At 39.3% G+C, this 19,891-nt stretch overlaps 2 protein-coding genes across 5 annotated transcripts in view; both read right to left on the bottom strand.

Annotated features, from left to right (window-relative positions):
• FAM170A (family with sequence similarity 170 member A) overlaps window positions 1-8,705 on the bottom strand; it is a 54,445-nt gene extending 45,740 nt beyond the window's left edge. The window contains exon 1 of the mRNA XM_005654995.4: window positions 8,498-8,705. The gene's annotated coding sequence lies outside the window, so the exon portion shown is untranslated. The remainder of the gene's footprint in view (window positions 1-8,497) is intronic.
• A 9,851-nt stretch (window positions 8,706-18,556) lies between these two features.
• HSD17B4 (hydroxysteroid 17-beta dehydrogenase 4) overlaps window positions 18,557-19,891 on the bottom strand; it is an 87,860-nt gene continuing 86,525 nt past the window's right edge. For 3 of the 4 annotated variants that reach the window (XM_021081510.2, XM_085009720.1, XM_085009721.1), the window contains one exon: window positions 18,557-19,250. In XM_021081510.2, the coding sequence (XP_020937169.2) occupies window positions 19,161-19,250 (90 nt within the window). In that variant the 3' untranslated portion in view covers window positions 18,557-19,160. 4 annotated transcript variants of the gene reach the window in all.

The following is a 19,891-nucleotide window of genomic DNA, read 5'->3' as shown; positions in this document are numbered from 1 at the left end:
GGTTGCCCAATGCTGCAGATTTGGGACTCCTAATTCCTTTGAGGCCCCTTCACAGATGGGGCCCCAAGGCCACCCTCACACCCCCACAATGGCCCTCCCAGAAAAGATAAAAACTTAAGCCCAAAGGCATTTGAGAACACAGGATATATCCTCAGTCCTGATATATAAGTTCATATTATTGTGAGATACTTCTTTGCTCTTTATTTTTAATTTTCCTGCTATGTCTGTATTTGACCTTCTCTTTCTATATCACAGTTAACTGTAACTACTTTCTTTTTCCTTGACACTTTTGTTAGAGTTTGTTGATCTCATTTATCTGGTCAAAGATAACATTTTTTCAAGTGTACAGTTGTACATTGGTCTTTGGTATAATCACGAGAATGGGCAACTGCTTTCACTACCTAATTTCAGAACATTTTCATTACTCGCCAAAAGAGCAGCCATACTCATTAGTCATTTTCCATTCCCTTCTTTTGATCACTGATTTCTGTCTCCATGGATTTCCTATCCTGGATTGATTGTGTAAGTGGAATCATGTAATAGGTAGCCTTTGATGGCTGGCTTCTTTCACTTACTGTAATATTTTCAAAGTTCATCCACATTGTAGCCTCTTTTTATGGTGGAATATTATTTCATCACATGGATATACTCTGTTTTGTTCATCCATTCATTAGTTGATGGACATGTAAGTTTCCACTTTGGGGCTAGTACAAACATTCAAGTACAAGTTTTTGTGAGGACATATGCTTTCAGTTCTTCTGAGTCTGTAACTAGGAGTCAAATGGTTGGGTCATGTGAGAAACCTATGTTTAACTTTTCAAGGAACTGCCAAAACTCTCCACAGTGGTTATACCATTTTACATTCCCAACCACAAAATGAATAAGGGTTTCAATTTCTCCACATCCTAGTGGAAATGAAGAGGTATCTAATTGTGGTTTTGATTCGAATTTCCCTAATGACTAATGATGTTGAGTATCTTTTCACATGCTTCTTGGCATCTGTCTGTCTTCTTTGGAGAAATGTCTATTCAAATGTCTTTCCCATTTTTAATTTGGTTATTTGTCTCTTTATTGTTGATTCGTAAGAGTTACTTATATATTCTGGATATTGGACTTCTGTCCACCACCTCTGAACAATTTCTTTGGTCAAGATTTTATGTGAAAATTCAGGGAGAAGCAGCTTTGAGAGGAGGCAGCTGTCTGAAGTTATAACCCACAAGCCCTAGGGGTGTGAAGAGGCAGAGGTTGCAGCAGATGAGGAACAGCCAGGTCAGCTGGCACATGTTTTTATCAATTATTTACCCCATCCGGGCTCTGGCATTGTCTGGATTTTACCATCCCAACACCAAAGATTTTGGTCTTTGCTAAAATTTCTGCAATAAATGCCTATTTTTAATCTATAACCTTGAGGATATTTTTGATCCTTCCATACTTCATCTGTAAAATGGAGATCGTATCCTTGAAGCTCGTCTTGAGGGTTATACGATGTAATGTATAGAAGCACTCGGCTTGTAGTTGAAATATTAGGTCCTCCTCCCCTCACTATAATGTTTATTCCCATGTTCTGCCTTCCAAAGTGTCTTTTTTTTGGGGGGGGGGGTTGGGTTTTTATGGCCACACATGAAACATATGGAAGTCCCCAGACTAGGGGTCAAATCAAAGTTGCAGCTGCAGGCCTACACCATAGCTGCACTGGATCTGAGTCACATCTGTGACCTATGCTGTGCTTGTGGCAACACCAGATCCTCAGCCCACTAAGGGAGGCCAAGGAGCGAACCCACATCCTCACGAACACTATGTTGGATTCTTAACCTGCTGAGCCACAGTGGGAATTCCCTTCCAAAGTCTTAATCTCACGTATTCTTACGGTTTAAACATAATGAGGGTTTTCTTCCCATCTGACTTTGGCGCTATAGGAAGAGTACTTTGCCTATTTAGATATGTGTGTTAGATGCACAGTGTATTTATTTATGTTTATCTATTGCCAACCTTCTGGGATGACCTTATGTCCCAGAAGGTTAAAAATCAGCCCTAAGTTAAAAAGAAAAGCCTTCTTTTCTGATTGCATTTCTGAATATGTGTTGTTGCTTATCATTTATTTCCCAGAGGGCCTGCTGAATGGACATTTACCCTGAAGCTTCATTTGTTTAAAAGAGTATTAACATAAAGAATCCTCACTAGAGCTCCAAGGAAGATATATTACTCCATTTTTTTTTCTAGACATCTAGGAGCAGAAAACACATACTTTATTAAAAAGATTCAAGACTATTGTTTACAAAAATGATTCATGAAAATCTGATTCACAATTTATTTCTAAAGCATGCAATGGGAAAAATAAGTCATTTAGTGGACATATGAGAAATTGAAGAATCATTTTTTAGTCAGTGTCTGATAAACTCAGACTTCTAAAAATCAATTTCAGTCTTCACTATTCTGGGATAGGTTGATAGGGAAGCTATTCAGCCAAAAAGGATGCTCAATAAGGAATAATTAGCACATAATGTCTATACAAGGAAAGGAGTAATTTTAGAAAATTAAGAGACCCATCTCTCAAAGCTAAGGCAGTCCTAAGGTGATGTTTTTAGTTTTGTATATGATTTCTCCTTTATGCATATGAAAGTTCTCATTTTCAAAAGCCTCAAATTTGGCTTGAAGTAAAAATTTGTTTCCTTTTAGTTTTGTATCCTTTTTATTTTGGTTTAACTCTGTGATCAAAAATCTTTGTTTTTTTTTTTTTAGGGCCACACCTATGGCATACGCAAGTTCCCAGGCTAGGGATCAAATTAGAACTGCAGCTGTGGCAGTTCTAATATGCCCACGCCACAGCAACACAGGATCCAAGCCTCATTTGTGACCTAACCACAGCTTACAGCAACACCAGATTCTTAACCCACTGATGGAGGCCAGGGACCAAACCCACACCCTCATGGATACCATATCAGGTTCTTAACAACAAGAACTCCATGGTCAAAAATCTTATTAATCCTTCATATGAAAATAGCTAACTGCTCTAAACACTGTTTGGAGAAAGGGTGAGAACACTATTACTGTTCTGGCCACATGGTAAACACATAAATTCTCATCACACTGGTGAAGGAAAATATACATAAAATTCCATATTCCCATTGCACTTTTTATGTTACCAAATGAATTAACCTTAACACAAAAAACAATTTTACACCTATAATGATTTGCAAGAGGGCTTTACATTTCATCTTTATCCATTTGATGCTCATAACAGACCTGTTACATAACTGATCCAATGCTTAAAATGACTAAAAATTATGTGACTTTGCCTGCTAGGAGGCCTCTGAGCTGGTAAGAAGTGAAAAATGTTAATCTCCACAAATGAAAATTACTTTTTACCAAAATTCAACAATTTCACAGTGATTATCCATCCATATATATAGTTTGCATATCCTCTCATGTGGATAAAATTTCATTTAATACCATCAAATAAGTTTTCTTTGGGGTGCGTGATTTTTGTATTGTCAACTAAAACTAGTCATGTGTGTCCTGGTGTTTACCAGACCCTTCCTTTTTTCTTTTCCTTTTGAAGTCAGTACTTTCCTTCTTGGGTTTGAGAATATTTCATACTGAAGAGGCAAGCTATCTTCCAGATTTTTAGAAAAAAGAAATTTTGTTGTTGAATCTGTAGCCAACTTTAGCCATCAAAACTCAACCACCTATTTATTTAATCACTACCTGGGAGCTTACAAACCAAGCTCTCATCTTCACCTCTTCACCAAGACTACTGAAATCCCATATGCCACTGGGTGGAATCAACTGAAGGCACATAGACAGTTGGTGCTCCTACCTAGGCAGGGATCAGAATCACCTGGAAACGTTAAAACAGCTAATTCAGTAAGTCTGATCTCGGCCTAAGAATTTGCATTTCTAACAATTATGTGATGAAACAAAATTTGTGTTTTAAGGGAGGACAAGATAAAACTAAACATAAAATTCTGTGCATGTGCCTTTGGGCCCCCCTGCCTAGTGTTCAGTGTGCATCTGTGTTAGCCATTAACCAGGGCTCCTCAAACATGGCAGTGCCTGCTCAACCATCAAGATCATTTTTTTTCTTTCTTCTGACTCCAGCAATGCAACTTCTTAAAAGAAGAGTGTTCTTACCCAGGTTTGTAGGGAGTCGCAGTGACTTGCTGTTCACTTTGTACATGTTTACCTGGACCACATATCCTTGGTGAGCTTTATGTAAAATATCAGTATGTTATTTTGATGTACGACCCTTTGACTCAAAAACGTACATGACTATGCCTTCAACCTCTAACAGGCCAAACAGTTCTCAGAGCTTTCTGAGAATCTGCTTCCCAGGGTATAATCCCCAGTTTGGCTTGAATAAAATTCCCTTTTTTCTTCTTGATAGTTAATTGAACTTTTGCCAACACCTGAATGATGCTGATGCTGCTGGTTCCATGGCTATGAATTGAAAACCACAGCATGAATCCCTGTGCACTAACCTCCAATCTGGAAAGATACTAACTTTTCTCAACACACACCCACTTTAAAGGCTAAAAAGATTAGAAAATCAGCTAAAACCTTCAAGAACGCGTTTGCAGCCTGCACCAACTCTAGAGATCCTGGATTCCATAATCACCTACTAAAGTCACTGCTACTGATTCTCTGGCCTTCTGGATTCTGGATCCTGTTCCCTGGCCAAGATTTTCAGAATTTTCCAGCCTCCCTCTGCTTCATTACTAGACCACTAATGTCCTTGGCCCAGTATCACAGCATTATTGTTATTTATCTTCTGACGCAGATGAAAGTCTAATGAAGGAAAAACTTAACCCATTTTTTGAAGGCAGATGCAAACTGTTCATCGGGTCATAATTTTTCTAAAGCGCTTTTAAGAGTTCAACACTTATTAGCAATTCAGTAAGTCCCTGTACATTTTAACAACATCTCCATACTCAGAGGGAGGGGAAGCATCTGGTATTTAGCCTCTATAACTGCAAATATTTTAATAGCTTGTGAACAATTCTGAGAGGTAAAAACACATCCTCAATGGGCTGATGATTTCAACAGTGACTGTAAGGGCAAGAGAGGCAGGAATGTGGCTACTCGATACCTCCCCTTACAGTCATCTTAATTTATTCCCCCTCCATCCAAGCCATTTACAAATACACTTAAAACATAGCTCAGACTCTCTTAGATCCCTGGCACAAAGCAAGTTTGTACAAGGCACTGTTTGGGTCATGGAGCAAAATTATATACTGCTTACCTTATGTCTAATACTATATGTAAGACAGTTCAGCTAATTTATGGTAAAGAGCAAAGATCTAAAAGCACCTGGTTAATCCAAGGTAAAAACATTATGTATGAGATAGCAGAGATTGCCTGTTTCACTTATTCAGACCTAGTCTCTATGTAACAGAGCCGGAGAGGAAAACTGAACTGCTACAGCTTCCAAAATGAGGTGGCCACATCCCAGCCCCTCAGTAGGCAGGGAAGACATAGCTTGCCTCCCCGGAATCTGAGGCCTCTTCCCCCGTCATACTTGAAGAGAGGAAAACCTCATACTGTAGAGGAATGAAATTGATTTCCACTGGCCAAAAATAATGGGAAGGCTTCTTGCTTCAAAAGCTTATCTCAGGGTTTCCCATTAGGGGCTTCCCTGCCTTAGACAGGAGAGGCCACAGAAGCGAGAAAGGCCTTTGCTGGTCCACACACAGACCAGAACGACTCAGGAGCAGCAGCTTCTGCTTTCTAGGCACAGCCCCCACCACTTTCTTCCCCTCTTATGAGGAAAAGTTCTCATCTCAACCCCGAACACTTGCCGGCTGATTAGATCTCAGGGTAAGTGAGGCCAGTGCTTCATCTCCATCAGGTGTTTGCTTTTATATATCTCATCACTGATTAGAGATTGACAAGTTTTCTCACCTTCGGGGGATTTTAGCCATCAGCAAGTAGATGGAGTGGGAATGTGTAGGGAGTGCCTAAGAAGCACTTTCTGGAAATGGAGGGATGTGGTGGGTAGGAGGCATGAGCCAGAGGACAGTGACACCCCAGAAACACAGCCCTAGGGATGGGAGCCCCTCCTTCCCCAGGACAGGTTTCTCATGCCATCTGAGCCTGAACGCAGAAAGCCTTCCCTCTCCTTTCCCAACTATGGGCCCCACAGGGTCCAGCACCAACTACCTGGACGCCAGGCTCCTGGGCTCATTTGTAATCATGGGTGTGTTTCTGTTGTCACAGGCACTCGGAAGTAGCCCTAGCATTTCCTAGATTTCCTTGTTCATCTTTTCAAACCAGGCAGAGGGTGGTGGGGTTCGCTCTATGTGTGGGGGTCAAATGCAGTAGCTTTTCATTTTAGTGTGCACCTGTAGGAGGGAGCTACCTTTTTTAATTCCAATATTGAGATATAATTGACATACAGCACTGTGTAAGTCTAAGGTATAGTGCATCATGATTTGACTCACATACATCATGAAATGATTACAATAGGTTCTACCCAAGAACAGCCACCTTCTTGTATAGAAACAGAAGAAAAAAAAGTGTCTTGTGATGAGAACTCTTAAGAATTTCATTAAGGGTAGCATTGGTGTTCTGCTTGTGTAAGAAAATGTTCTTGTTTAGAAATGCAGACTGAATTATGTAGGGTTGAAGTGATATGATAGTTGATTATAGTATTCTCTCTACTTTTGTGCATACTTGAACATTTCCATGATAAAAATCGCAAGGATTAGAAGAATATTGTTAAAATAACCACACTGCCCAAGGAATCTACAGATTCAATGCAATTCCTATCAAAATACCAATGGCATTTTCCTCAGGACTAGAATGATTCTAAATTTTGTACAGAAATACAGAAGACCCTGACCAGCCAAAACAATCTTAAGAAAAAAAGAACAAAACAAGAGGTATTGTGCTCCCTGATTTCAAACTATACTACAAAGCTTTAGTCATCAAAACAGTATGATGCTGGCACAAAACAGACATTGATTAATGGAACAGAATAGAGAGCCCAGAAATAAACCCACACTTATATGAGCAATTAACCTATGGCAAAGGATGCAAGAAAATACCATAAGGAAAAAACAGTCTTTTCAATAAATGGTGTGGAGAAAACTGGACAGTTATATGCAAAAGAATCAAACTAAACTACCTTCTCACATCATATACAAAAATAAACTCAAAATGGATTAATAAATCCAAACTTAAATGTAAGACCTAAAACCATAGAACTCCTGGAAGCAAACAGGTAGTATGTTCTTTGACACTAGTCAGAGCAGTATTTTGAAGGGTATGTCTCCTCAGGCAAGGGAAACAGAAGCAAACAAATGGGATGACATCAAACTAAAAATCTTCTTAAAAAAGATGTAGAGATGGCCAACACACACATGAAAAGATACTCAACATCACTAAATCATTAGTGTCATATATAAGGATTGTTAGAGTAAACAGTAAGGTTTCCAGATATCATCTAATACCCAGTCCGTAGTCACTCTTTAATTGGAGAGAAATATTTTTATTTTGTATGGAGAGCAGGAAAACTGAAAATATTGAGAAATTGATTATAGTAATATTATAGACACTACACAACTATCAAATAGAAACAAAACTTCAAAACTTTTGGTTTGGCTGTATTAAAATAACACTAATTAAGACAACTTATTCAACTGCTTGTAACTGATCCCTGATTGACCACAGATCAACATCACAAGCCTGCACGTCATTAAATGTGCACTAGATGCCAGCTGAAATCCCACAGAATGTACACAAGTAGTAGAGATATCTGCTTGCAACTTTAAAATTGTTTCCTTCCAAAGAAATTGAATTGACCTAGATAATCTGTGTTCAGACCCAGGGAAGTGCAACAGATATCAAGAGTGCAAAAAAAATTTTGAACTTCATCAAAGTCCTGGCAACCTTCCTGCCCTACCTTTGTCATGATATACTATGCTCTTAGCTAGGTGAGAACAATGCTAATGTGAAACTTCAGCACAATTACAAAAATGCAATTTTTCTGGGACCTCCGAGGAAGAATTTTCCTGTGAAAACCTTGGAGCCTAGAGGACCAGTGCTGCACCCTGTACCTGTTAAATAACTCCTCTCCCTACCCCCCATGCCGGCCTCAGTTTTCCCACCCACATTGTAACTGTAGTCCATTTACAATGTTGTTAGTTGCAGGCTTCAGAAAACTGCCCTTGAGCAGATCCCTTCTCATGACTCAGTTTGCCGTCTGGGAAGTACGGATGGTTCACCAAAGGCCTTCGGCAATATTGCTGCACTGCCTTCACTGCACATGTGCACAGTCCTTTATAAGTCTAGATATAAAAAGAATAAGCACATCCTTTCAAAGCAAAAAGGATTAAACAGAAGGCAAGAAGGAGCTCCATACCCTGCAGTCCCCTTCCACTCCGCCAGTTAGGGTTTGCCATTAAGGTAGCCCCAGACCCATGTTCTCCTCCTCTCCAGGCCCTATGGCCACTTGGTTCTTTGGACACAGAATCTAGTGAACTCAAAAATCCCAACTTACCCCAGTGGTCAACCAAGACTGTCTTGGACTCCATCTGACAAAACGAATCTCAGAAATGTTGACCTTAACTCGTGAGTGAGGTTGTAAGCACCATTGGGCAACTTTTGTTAGGTTCACATTCGCCTTAGCTTTCAGCAAAAGGGGGAAGGAAAGAGGGATGCGAGGGAGGGAGGGAGAGCTGAGCTTGGGAATGGTCTCTCTGAAACCCAAGGACTGGTAAGCTTGTTAGAGATTTTAAGTCTGACAGGCCAGTTTTCCCAAACCATGGCAGCTGTAAAGGAAATATAATTATACTTAACAGAAGCCACCTGCATTTTGAAGTTAGCCTAAATTTAAAGCTTCTGGGAGATTTAATTAAATTTAATGAAAACCAGAGCTGCTAAACAATGATGTATTGTTATTAGTTATTCCTGAGGAAATTAAGAGCAGTCATGAAGCCATACCTCAGCTTTCACATTTAAACCTCTAGATAGTAACGCCCAAAGTCTATAAATAAGGTAATGCTCTTTTCATGAGCTAAAAGCTTTGTCAAACTACTCATCTGCTCCTATAAGAAAGAAAATCAGAACTAGAACAGAGGAGAAAAGAAGGAAACACAGGGAAGTTATCCTGAGTGTGATACAGGGTTATATCCAAACTGACTTCAATCTTTTGGGCTTCTCCACCACCCCCACCACCGCCTCCAGCAGCATTTCTTTTGTTCTTTAAAGAATTTGTGTTATTTGCCATTGCAGAGCAAGTACCCAGCTAGGTCAGATGAGGATGGTCTGTAAGTCACAGAACCAGAATATGTGGCTTATTGTGCTCTCCTGGTGATCTTACTTAGCCTGGACTCTTGATATATAGAAATAATCATGATCTTTTTGATGGATTTGAGCAACAAGATGGTAGAGGTAGAATGAACACTGAAACTAGGCAGAAATCTACTCTAGGACTAGTACGGGGGGAGTGGGCGGTGAAAATGTGGTTGAAGTGGCCTCATCTGCCTTCACAGAGGACAACCAGACAGTGCAGGACAGGGTGTGAAAACATTTAGGTGAGTCAGAGTCCCCTGAAGGTGGATTGTTGGATCCTATCCCTAGAGTTTCTGATACAGTACAGCTGACATAGAGCCTAAAAAAATTGCATCTCAACAAGTTCCCAGGAGATACTAATTCTACTGGTTCAAAGACCGTATTTTGAAAACCACTCTTTTTTTTTCTTTTTTCTTTTTAACTGTAGTCCATTTACAATGTTGTGTTAGTTTCAGGTGTTCAGCAAAGTAATTCAGTTATGCATATTTTTTTCAGATTCTTTTCCCTTATAGGTTATTACAAAATATTAAGTAGAGTTCCCTCTGCTCTACAGCAGGTCTTTCTATTGTATCTATAGCAGTATGTAAATGTTAATTCACTCATCTAAGACATACTATCTCAGAAGTTTAGAAAACTGGAGGCATTATGTAGGAAATGGTTTCTTATTAAGTGAATCCAATACAAAATGTTGAACAGAGAGTTGAGGTAACTAAGGCACCAATGATAGAAAGTAGGCAGGTAATGGTTGAGTACAGAAGTCTCCCCGTAAGGGCAGGCCCTTCACTATCAGATGAGTAAAGTCTCACCCCAGGAAAGGTGAGCAGAGCTGGATTGGGTCCTAGAGCCAAGACCCACCTGCTGGAATCTGATCAGGACCTCAGCCCTCAAGGGACAAACTACTTCATTGTGGGAGGTCCTTGGGTGCTGATGGAATGAATCTGGGACCCAGAGCTTCAGGGAAGGGAAGCTGGGAGCATCTTTTACAGGAAATATCTGCCCTGCCTGCAGGTAGATTGGAACACGTGCTCCCTTTCCTAGCGTTGAAATATTTTTGACAACTAGAATCCACCCCCTACCCCCACGCAAACTCTGGGCTCGCAAGTGCTCCAAGTCTTGACAATTCCTGTATAATTAAGCAAAGTATCTGCCTCACTGCACTCTACACTCATCTGACTACATTTAGGGCATTGCCTGCCTCAATTTAATGACTCATAAAGTACAGAACAATAAAGTGGTGTTATTAAAACTGATTTCAGATTCATTTGCATTTAACTCTTAAAACAACCCCAAGAGATGCGCCTAGAAAACAGCCAAGAGAAGGGATTCTCGGGAATCGCACAAAGATGCAAGTGGCTCCTTACTCCACGTCTAACATTGTTCCCACAAGTTCACATTTCCTACATTTTGAAAAGGATTTGAACCACATCTACAAAACAGGAGAAATTAAATCTCTCCTGTTTCACTAAGCAAAAACAAAAATCAACAGATTATACCAGAAAACATATTTCATCATTACACTGAATTATGTAACACCTAACACAGCCCATTTCCCTAAGAAAGTCCCTCCCTGAATTAGGAAAGAGAGCTCTCCAACACTAGAGGTAACCAAAAAAAGGCTGCACAAACACCTGCCAAGGACATCAAAAAAGGAATTCAGGCACCCCGTGGGATGGATATTGATGGATGCTATTCATGCTATTGATTCTACATTCTCTTAATTTCTCCATTAAGCTACTTTTTAAAAACAGACTTGAAGTTCCCATCGTGGTGCAGCGGAAATGAATCCGACTAGGAACCATGAGGTTTCAGGTTCAATCCCTGGACTTGTTCAGTGGGCTAAGGATCAGTGGTGTCGTGAGCTATGGGGTAGGTCTCAGATGCGGCTCGGACTTTGTGTTGCTGTGGCTGTGGTGTAGGCTGGCAGCTACAGCGCTGATTCAAACCCTAGCCTGGGACCCTCCATGTGTTGTGGGTGTGGCCCTAAAAAGTAAATAAATAAATAAATAAATTCAATATCCCTATCACCATTTCCATAATTTTTATGTGCAAGATATTTCTGCAAGCACTGTATTTTCAAAAGACAGTGGAAACAGTATTTTCATTGCAACATTTAACCTAAATGATGTTTTTTCATTCTTGCCAGTTTATTTCTGACAAGTTGAAGTACATGGTAAGATGTTTCTTGACAGAACCCATGGTTTGGAATTCCAAAATTAGAGCAATACCCTTACCTCACAATCCCAAGTGTGTATATTTCTTGCCCAGTAGTGTCTTTACTATCTGAAAGTGTTTAATCTTCCTTGATGCACTCTTTCTCCTATTCTATTGCTCACACTGTAAACTTTAAAAAAAAAAAAAAATGTTCTCAGGCATCAACACTGTGATTTTTATTATAAAGGCTGGAAAAATTTTAATGGGGTCATTATACATTCTGCTTGTTAAGCCCAAGTAAAGGTACAGATACATGACTATTTTAAGCGGAAAGCCCATCAAGGCAACATGCCACATAGACTTAGGGTATTAGTGATGCAAGCTGGGTTTGACTCCTGGCGCCACCACATCCCAACTCTGAGACTTCTGGAAAGTTTATTCTTGGGGAAAAAAGGATGAAAATTGCACATAACTCACAGGAACAGAATGCAATAATGGATGCAGGGCGTCAGCATAATGGGTCAGGCAGCAGCAGCATTTTACAGTGATTTACAAAGTCTGCCTGTATCCAAATTCCAGATCTGCCACTCAGCATTATGCTCCTGAGCAAGTTACTGAACCTCCCCAAACCTGTTTCCTTGTCTTTATAGTAGGAGAAACAATATTATCTACCTCATAGGCTTGTTGGGATGATAATTGGGATAATACTTGTAAAACCCTTGCCCAGGGCACTGCAGGTGGTAAGCAAATCAGTGATGCCAATTTCCTTTCCCAGCATCCTCTTCCCAAGCTGCTTCCAAGTCTTCCCACTCACTACTCCCTAACTTGCCATCTTACTTTGCCCAAAAGGAAAAAATAAATACTTGTAAAGTGGAGGCAGCATTCCTTTTAGGGAAAGAATTATCTTTGTTTAGGCATATACATTGAAATCCTCCCAGGCTGCAAAGAGCACCAATGTTCTAGCTGTGAAACAGAGCTAAGCTGTTAGGTATAATAAAGTAGGAGTATGGAGCTTTGGGAAACATGGGGGGTGAGGAGGGCAGATGGGAGAGGAGTCAGCCAGTCTGGAACTTTTCAAAAGTGGGAGTGACCAAGGCACAGCTAGGAACCTGAGAGGCTGGTAAGTTCCACAAGTTGCCCACTAGGCTGAGCTTTGAGGTAAACCCTCTATCCTAATGCTTCAGTACATAATTATGTTGTGTGACTGATTTGAATAAAATATGAAAAAAAATGAATGCTATTCTGCATTTATAGTCAATGCAATGATAAAAGAGGGAGTAGCTGAAAAAGGAGAGCTAAGAGACTGAAAATTTAATGGAATCAGAATATTATATCAAAACATGAATAGAAAAAATATTAGCCAGTGTCCCCCTCCCCAAGAATACTTGGACATGTTGGTGGGGACATTGGCTTTCTCACTGTAAGCAGGACAGAGACTCTTTGAATTAAATACTAAATGAAAAGTGACAATGAGGCTGGAAAACTTGGGCCAGCACCACCTCCATTCCACCAAGACTGCTGGCATCTTGATTATGCCAACTCTTTTTTAATCACTGGTTTTCATTCAACATCCATATACAATATCACTCCTTTTTGATAAAGTGAAATACTTGGTTTGAAAGGAAGACTGGAACTTCAATCCTTATAGACTGCTAAAATCTTGAAAACAGAAGACCTGGTGATGACCAAGTTCAAGCTCTTAACAGCTAGATACCAGCCTGGGACATGACTTGCTGGATCCTCACACAAGTTACCAGCAGCAAATGGACTTGAGTCTTCAGCCAAGTGCAACTATTCCCTACCAATTGGGCGGGCTGTTTTAAATCAGGAAGGGAATAAAATTAAGCCTGAGTATGTATGAGGTCTCACAAAACTAGGGGGCAATTACTAGTTCCTGCATATGTTCCTTAGATGTTAACACATTTTAGCAACAGATAATCTATTTCAACTGCACCAATCAATAATGGCAATGCATGATTGTATCAGATAACTTTGTAATGCTCTCCCTAAACTATCACGATGAAACTCATTCTTTAACATATAAAAGTGAAATTGAGTATGAAAAGAGGCCCATTTGATTATCAGAACTTCTGAGGTTTTTCATAGAGAATAGATTTGTGGTTGCCATGGGAGCGGGGGGATGGATTGGGAGTTTGGGATTAGCAGATACAAACTATTATATATAGAATGGATAAACAACAAGGTCCTACTGTATAGCAGTGGGAACTGTATTCAAAATCCTGTGATAAACCATAATAGAATGAAAAATATATATTTGTATAACCAGTAACTTTGCTGTACAGCAGAAATTAATATATTATAAATCAACTATCATTCAATAAATAATTTTTTTTTTTATTTTTTGGCCAATGCCTCAGCATATGGAAGTTCCCAAGCTAGGGGTCGAAGTGGAGCTACAGCGGCCAACCACAGCCACAGCTACAGCAATGTGGGATCCGAACTGTGTCTGTGACCTACACCATAGCTCACGGCAATGCTGGATCCTTAAGTCACTGAGTGAGGCCAGGGATCAAACCCACATCCTCATGGATCCTAGTCAGGTTTGTTAACCACTGAGCCCTGAAGGGAACTCCCAACTAAACATTTTAATTAATTTAATTTTGAGATTTGTAACCTGCAATTTTTTTTTAAAATGCCTGAGTGATAGTTATAGCTCTACAGTAATTCAATGTTTTCAATAGCAGTAATTTTAAGATACACAAAGATAAAGATCAGCTACTATATAGAAACTGGAGTTAACAGACCATGTCTTAGGCCTAAGTATTATTCTTTTGTAACAGGTATAGTTATAAGCCTAATTAATTCAAGAAAGAACTTGACTTTGCCTAATTAATTCAAGAAATATTTTATCAGAAAAATACAAAGAATATTGGTTTGGATATTAGAGAAGGAGTAGAGAGAGGTCTGGAAAGGAGGAATCCCTAAGGTGCTATAAAAAGGGAATGGAACTTTAAAACATAAAGAAAGGAGGTGTAAGGTACAAGTGAGAAGCATATTTTCACCTCTGCAAGGAAAATCAGAAATAAAAAATGTCACTGGCCTCTCTGGTCCCAGTAATCATACAAAACCCAGCCTTCTCCCATTTCAACTTTAGTGAGAAAATGTTCTGTAATTCCAAAGTTACAGAATAAGCATAAGTCGGGCTCTATAGAAACAGCGCTTCTCAGAGGCCCGTTCTCCTTAATTAAGGAGTATAAGACAAATCATATTATCCTTAAGACAGGGATAGAAAGATATGTTTAGAGATAGTGCTTGGAATGCATAGAAGAACAAACACCAGCCAGGAGTTGGTGACCCTGTTTCTTGGTCTGACTCTTATTTTATTTCCAGTATGACCTGGGACAATGCATTAACTTCTCAGAGTTTCACTCCCTTCTGCCAAACGTGGGTTTTTTGTTTTGTTTTGTTTTGTTTTTTTGAATTGTCAATGCTGAAGAATAGGAACTAACAATTCATATGTGGAAAATTACATTTTTCTTAAACTCATGGGAAAATGTTTATTCTCTAATAATTTTTATAAAACCTGAGAAACCACTGAACATCTGCTAAAAAATGTCTTTTAAAGACAATCATCCTTAATAAGTAACGATAAAACTGGATTCACTCATTCAATTCAATCAGCTACTTAAGGATCAGATATTCTCTTCCTTATTCACATCCATATTTTTAATGCCCGATACACATTTGGAGTTCAATAAATACTTACTTACTGACTATCCATTGATGGCCTTGAATAACGTATTTCTGAATAGCTTACACATTAAGCTAAAGAGTGAGAGGAAATGGTTTGTCCCCACCTGTTCGAACTCCCCTCCACAGGTCTATAAAACTGAGGAGCCTCAACCAGGCAGAGGAAAAAGAAGATAAGCCTATTTTTAAAGGTGACAGTGAAGTTGGCCAGAAGGCAGTGGTACCAAATTCCCCTTTCTCTAATCTCCCACTCTGAAATCTAAGGTGAAATGCTCTATTGCTCACGTCTTCTGCTGGGACCTGGACAAAGATGATGGCTTTCTTTGTCAGAGGCTTGGATGCTACTGAACCCCAACTTCAGTTGAGTTTCAAAAAGGCAAGGAGTTCCGTTGTGGCTCAGCAGGTTAAGAACCCAACACAGTGTCTTTAAGGATACAAGTTCGATCCCTGGCCTCACTCAGTGGGTTAAGGATCTTGGGTTGCTGTAGCTGTGGCGTAGGCAGGCAACTGCAGCTCTGATTAGACCCCTAGCCTGGGAACTTCTATATGCTGCAGGTGTGGCCCTAAGAAAAAAAGGGAAAAAAAAAAAAAAAGAGGCAAAAGATTCAATTCATTATAACACATGTTCCTACCCACCTTCTTATGACATATTCTGACAATAGGACTGTATGTTCTGGTTATGTGCTCATTCCCTGTCAGATGCAGGGACCTGCTCCCCCGGGGATCACCTGCACACAGAAGCAAAGAATTGCCCAATTTACCCCCACAGCCACCTCACTCAATCAGAGGTCCAACTGCTTGTGTTGCTTCAGCTGCTTTTTCTTTCTTGGTGATAGAAATTTTATTAACTTTAGAAACTAAAACACAGTTGCAGTCAGCAGGCCTCAACTTGTATAAGGCTGTCACTTTTGATTTTTATGTCAGAACTCCCCGTTCATAAACATGCTGACATTTTGCTCTCCTTTCCTCACCTCCCCAAGTGGGATAAGCACAAAAAAAAACCTTGTGGCCTTAAAGGACTATCATAAAGCTGTTCTTACCCTTTGACCCAGTAATCCTAGCCCTCAAAGTTTTTCCTAAGGAAACAGTTCAGGAGTTCCAGCTGTGGCTCAGCAGGTTAAGAACCTGACTAGTATCCATGAGGATGCAGGTTTGATCCCTGGCCCCACTCAGTGGGTCAAGGAGCTGGTGCTGCTGCAGCTATAGCAGAGATCACAGATGCCTGGGAACTTTCATACACCATATGTGCAGGGGAAGGAAGGAAAAAAGGGAGCGAGACAGGAAGAAAGAACACAGTTCAGAAGTGGTAAGTCTAAAACGGTAATTTTTTTTCATCTTTTTTTTTTTTTTTTTTTTTTAGGGCCACACCCATGGCACATGGAAGTTCCCAGGCTAGGGGTGGAAGCTGTAGCTGCCAGCCTACGCCACAGCCACAGCAACGCCAGATCGGAGCAGAGTCTGCAAACTGTAATACAGCTCACAGCAAAGCCTGACTCAACCCACTGACCAAGGCCAGGGATCGAACCCTTGTTCCCGTGGATAACAGCTGGGTTCATTACCACTGAGCCACAACGGGAACTCCTAAAACACTAATGTCTACATAGAGTAGTGGTTCATGAATGTTGACAGAAAAAGTAAAGATCTGGGTGATACCTGAGTTACTGGTTTGGGAAACTGAATAAATGCTGGTGCCACTCACTGAGAAGGGAATGCACACGTGGCTGGGAGGAACAGAAGCACTGTGTGTGCTGTGAAGTTTCACCTGCCCTAGTCTGAAAGTAGGAGAGGGACTTGCATACTTTCACAATTCACTTGAATTCATACTTGCATAATTGTTTGAAGCAAATAAAGGTGACGGTTCAAAATTTTGTTTTCTAAATTGGCACTCCCAACACTTCTACCTACAGGCCATATTCAACCCCCAGCCTGTTTTGGTACAGGTTTTTACATTTTTTTTTTTACAAAGCTGTTTTTTTTTTTTTTTTTTTTAAAAAGAATGTGCTACAGAGACCATATGGTCCATATGTGGCCTATAAAAGCTAGAATATTACTATCAAGTCCTTTATAGTAAGTATTTGCTGACAGCTGATTTAACCCGTCATTGTTCTTTACTGACATGCTTGAAACTTCCAAAGAGGTTAAGGAAGATAATATATAATGCACACTTGAAGTGACACTTTTTAGTCTGTGTTTGCTGGTTTACCTTTACATCATCTTCCATGCTGCCTTCAGAAACTTCCCCAACCAACGCTCCCCCCAACACACAGCACTCTCTACTTCTCTAGTTTCTGATTCTTGTCAGCTGTGGACTCAAAAGTTATGCAACCAAACCAAAAAAAAAAAAAAAGGATTCTGGATGAGGCTACCAACAGCTCTTCCATGAGGAAATTTTGGATGTTAGTGCCTCAACACTTTACCCCTCAGATAATTTTTTTATTTTTTAAGCTCTGATAACCCTAGCAGCTAAATGTCACTTACTAGGCAACTTCAGCCAATACACTGCATGCACATATATTATAAATCTAAACACCTTTTTAGCTGATGCTCACAATTTTTCTTTTTGTTTTGTTTTGTTTTGTTTTTTTCCTGAACGATGTGGTGTATGTTAAATACCTGCCTTCCTTCTAGGAGTCTGGAATTTTGGTAGGCACTCTATAATTCAAAAAGATACATGCACCCCAATGTTCACAGTAGCACTATTCACGATAGTCTAGACATGAAAGCAATCTAAGTGTCCATCAACAGAGGACTGAATAAAGAAGATATGGAATATAAATACAATGGAAGGGGTTCCCACCGTGGCTCAGAGGATTAAGAACTCAACTAGTAATCATGGAGATGCAGGTTTGATCCCTGGCCTCATTCAGGAGGTTAAGGATCCGGTATTGCTGTGAGCTGTGGGATAGGTCAAAGATGCAGCTCAGATCTGTAGTTGCTGTGGCTGTGGTGTAGGCCAGCAGCTGCATCTTGGGAACTTCCATATGCTGCATGTGAGGCCCTAAAAAAGAAAAAGAAAAAAGAAAAAAAGAAACACATTTGAATACTACTAAGCCATATAAAAAAATTAAAATAATGCCATTTGCAGCATATTGCGAGCATATTGGACCTAGAGTTTATCATATTAAGTCAGTCAGACTGACAAAGACAAATATTATATGATATCACTTATATGTGGAACCTAAAAAAGTAATATAAATCAACTTATTGGCAAAACAAACTCACAGATATAGGAAACAAACATGCTTACCAAAGGGGAAAAGGAAGGGATCAGGACCAATTAGGAGTATGGTATTAATAGATACACATCACTGCATATAAAATAAAAAGCAAGGATTTACTGTATTGCACAGGGAACTATATTAAATATCTTGTAATAACCTGAAAAAATCTGAAGCTGTACCTCTGAAATTAATACAATTTTTTTAATTAACTATAGTTAATTTTTTCAAAGGAAATTACATATTTGATAGATTTCCAAGCATTATATGTAAGAATTTCCAGCAAAAGGGAGGGGTGAAGAAAGAAAACTACTTGGAAACATAAAGACCTTTATCTTGCCTTAAAGCAGAACACTAGCTATTACAGCAAAGTATGAAATTGAGTACTTATGTGAAAATTCATGTTAAAATTAGAATACCAATAAATCAGATAACAGAAAATAACAAAATAAAGTGTAATGGGCATCAAGTGGCCTTTACTCATTTAATTTCCCTTATAAGTTTTAAATGTTACATTATTCTAAAGAGACTGGACTTGAGTGAAAAATTATTATGAAGACATAGATCTAAGAACAGAAGGATAATCACGTGCCAGCTTACAGTTCCTTGTAAAAATAATAACATAAAAATTAGTAGAAAATGAGTATCTGAAAAGTTATCTGAAATCTGAAAATGTGAAGCAATTTCTCCTGTATCTTAACTCTGACCATTTTTGCTGAATCACTTTTGCGTATTTAGGTGAAGAGAGTATTTAATTTTTCTATTTTAATTGATATTGTAGTATGTCCTTCAAATCTTGGCATAGTCTTTAAGAATCATCTGAAGCTTCTGGCTCAGCATGATGTTCCCTCTGGCCTTCAGTCTGCCACTAAAGAATGCCTGGAAAGGAGAGGGGGGTAAAAGAATGCCAACCTTTAACATGTAACATTTTATACATTTTTTTAAAAGATCATTGTTTAGAATGAATACAATTGAGTTACTAACTCCAGACAGCAAAGGTAACAATGACAGTTTAATGATTATAGATAGCACCCATATTTTCAGATACCTAAGAAAAAAATAAAAAAAAATAAAGATTCCTTGCGTATTTTAGAAAACCACAGAATAATTTATCTGAATTGACAGATCTGCTTCAACCTCTGCTTCTGGCTTTAGTCTATGTTCTTAAATGTGCATGTGAGACTGTATGAATAAAAGGCTTTACTATATTGCTAACAATAAAAATATTCAACTCACAACTTTTAAAAGCAGATTTAAAACATCTACTACATCTTCATGAAACAGAAGGCCATAAAACGACATAATAAGACAGCATAGTGGTAAATAGATCCTGGGCTGTGGCATCAGAAGGCCTGAGTTCAAATCTAGGCTCTGCCACTAAATGCAAGGTGAGCTTGGACAAATTACCTAACCTCTCTGAGCTTCAGCCTCATCTAAAAAGGGCATGACAACAGCATCTAAACATAGCAACTTTATTGTGTGAGTTAAATGAAACAGTATGTAAAATGCTTAGCTTGGCG

This window comes from Sus scrofa, chromosome 2 (assembly GCF_054392235.1).
Source record: "Sus scrofa isolate SSC_HxYL_T2T_F1_AM1 chromosome 2, Sscrofa_HxYL_maternal_Yorkshire_Landrace_v2.0, whole genome shotgun sequence".
In the NCBI taxonomy this organism is placed as follows: Eukaryota; Metazoa; Chordata; class Mammalia; order Artiodactyla; family Suidae; genus Sus; species Sus scrofa.
The sequence above is the reverse complement of the archived record's forward strand: the minus strand, read 5'-3'. Positions and strand labels throughout refer to the sequence as shown.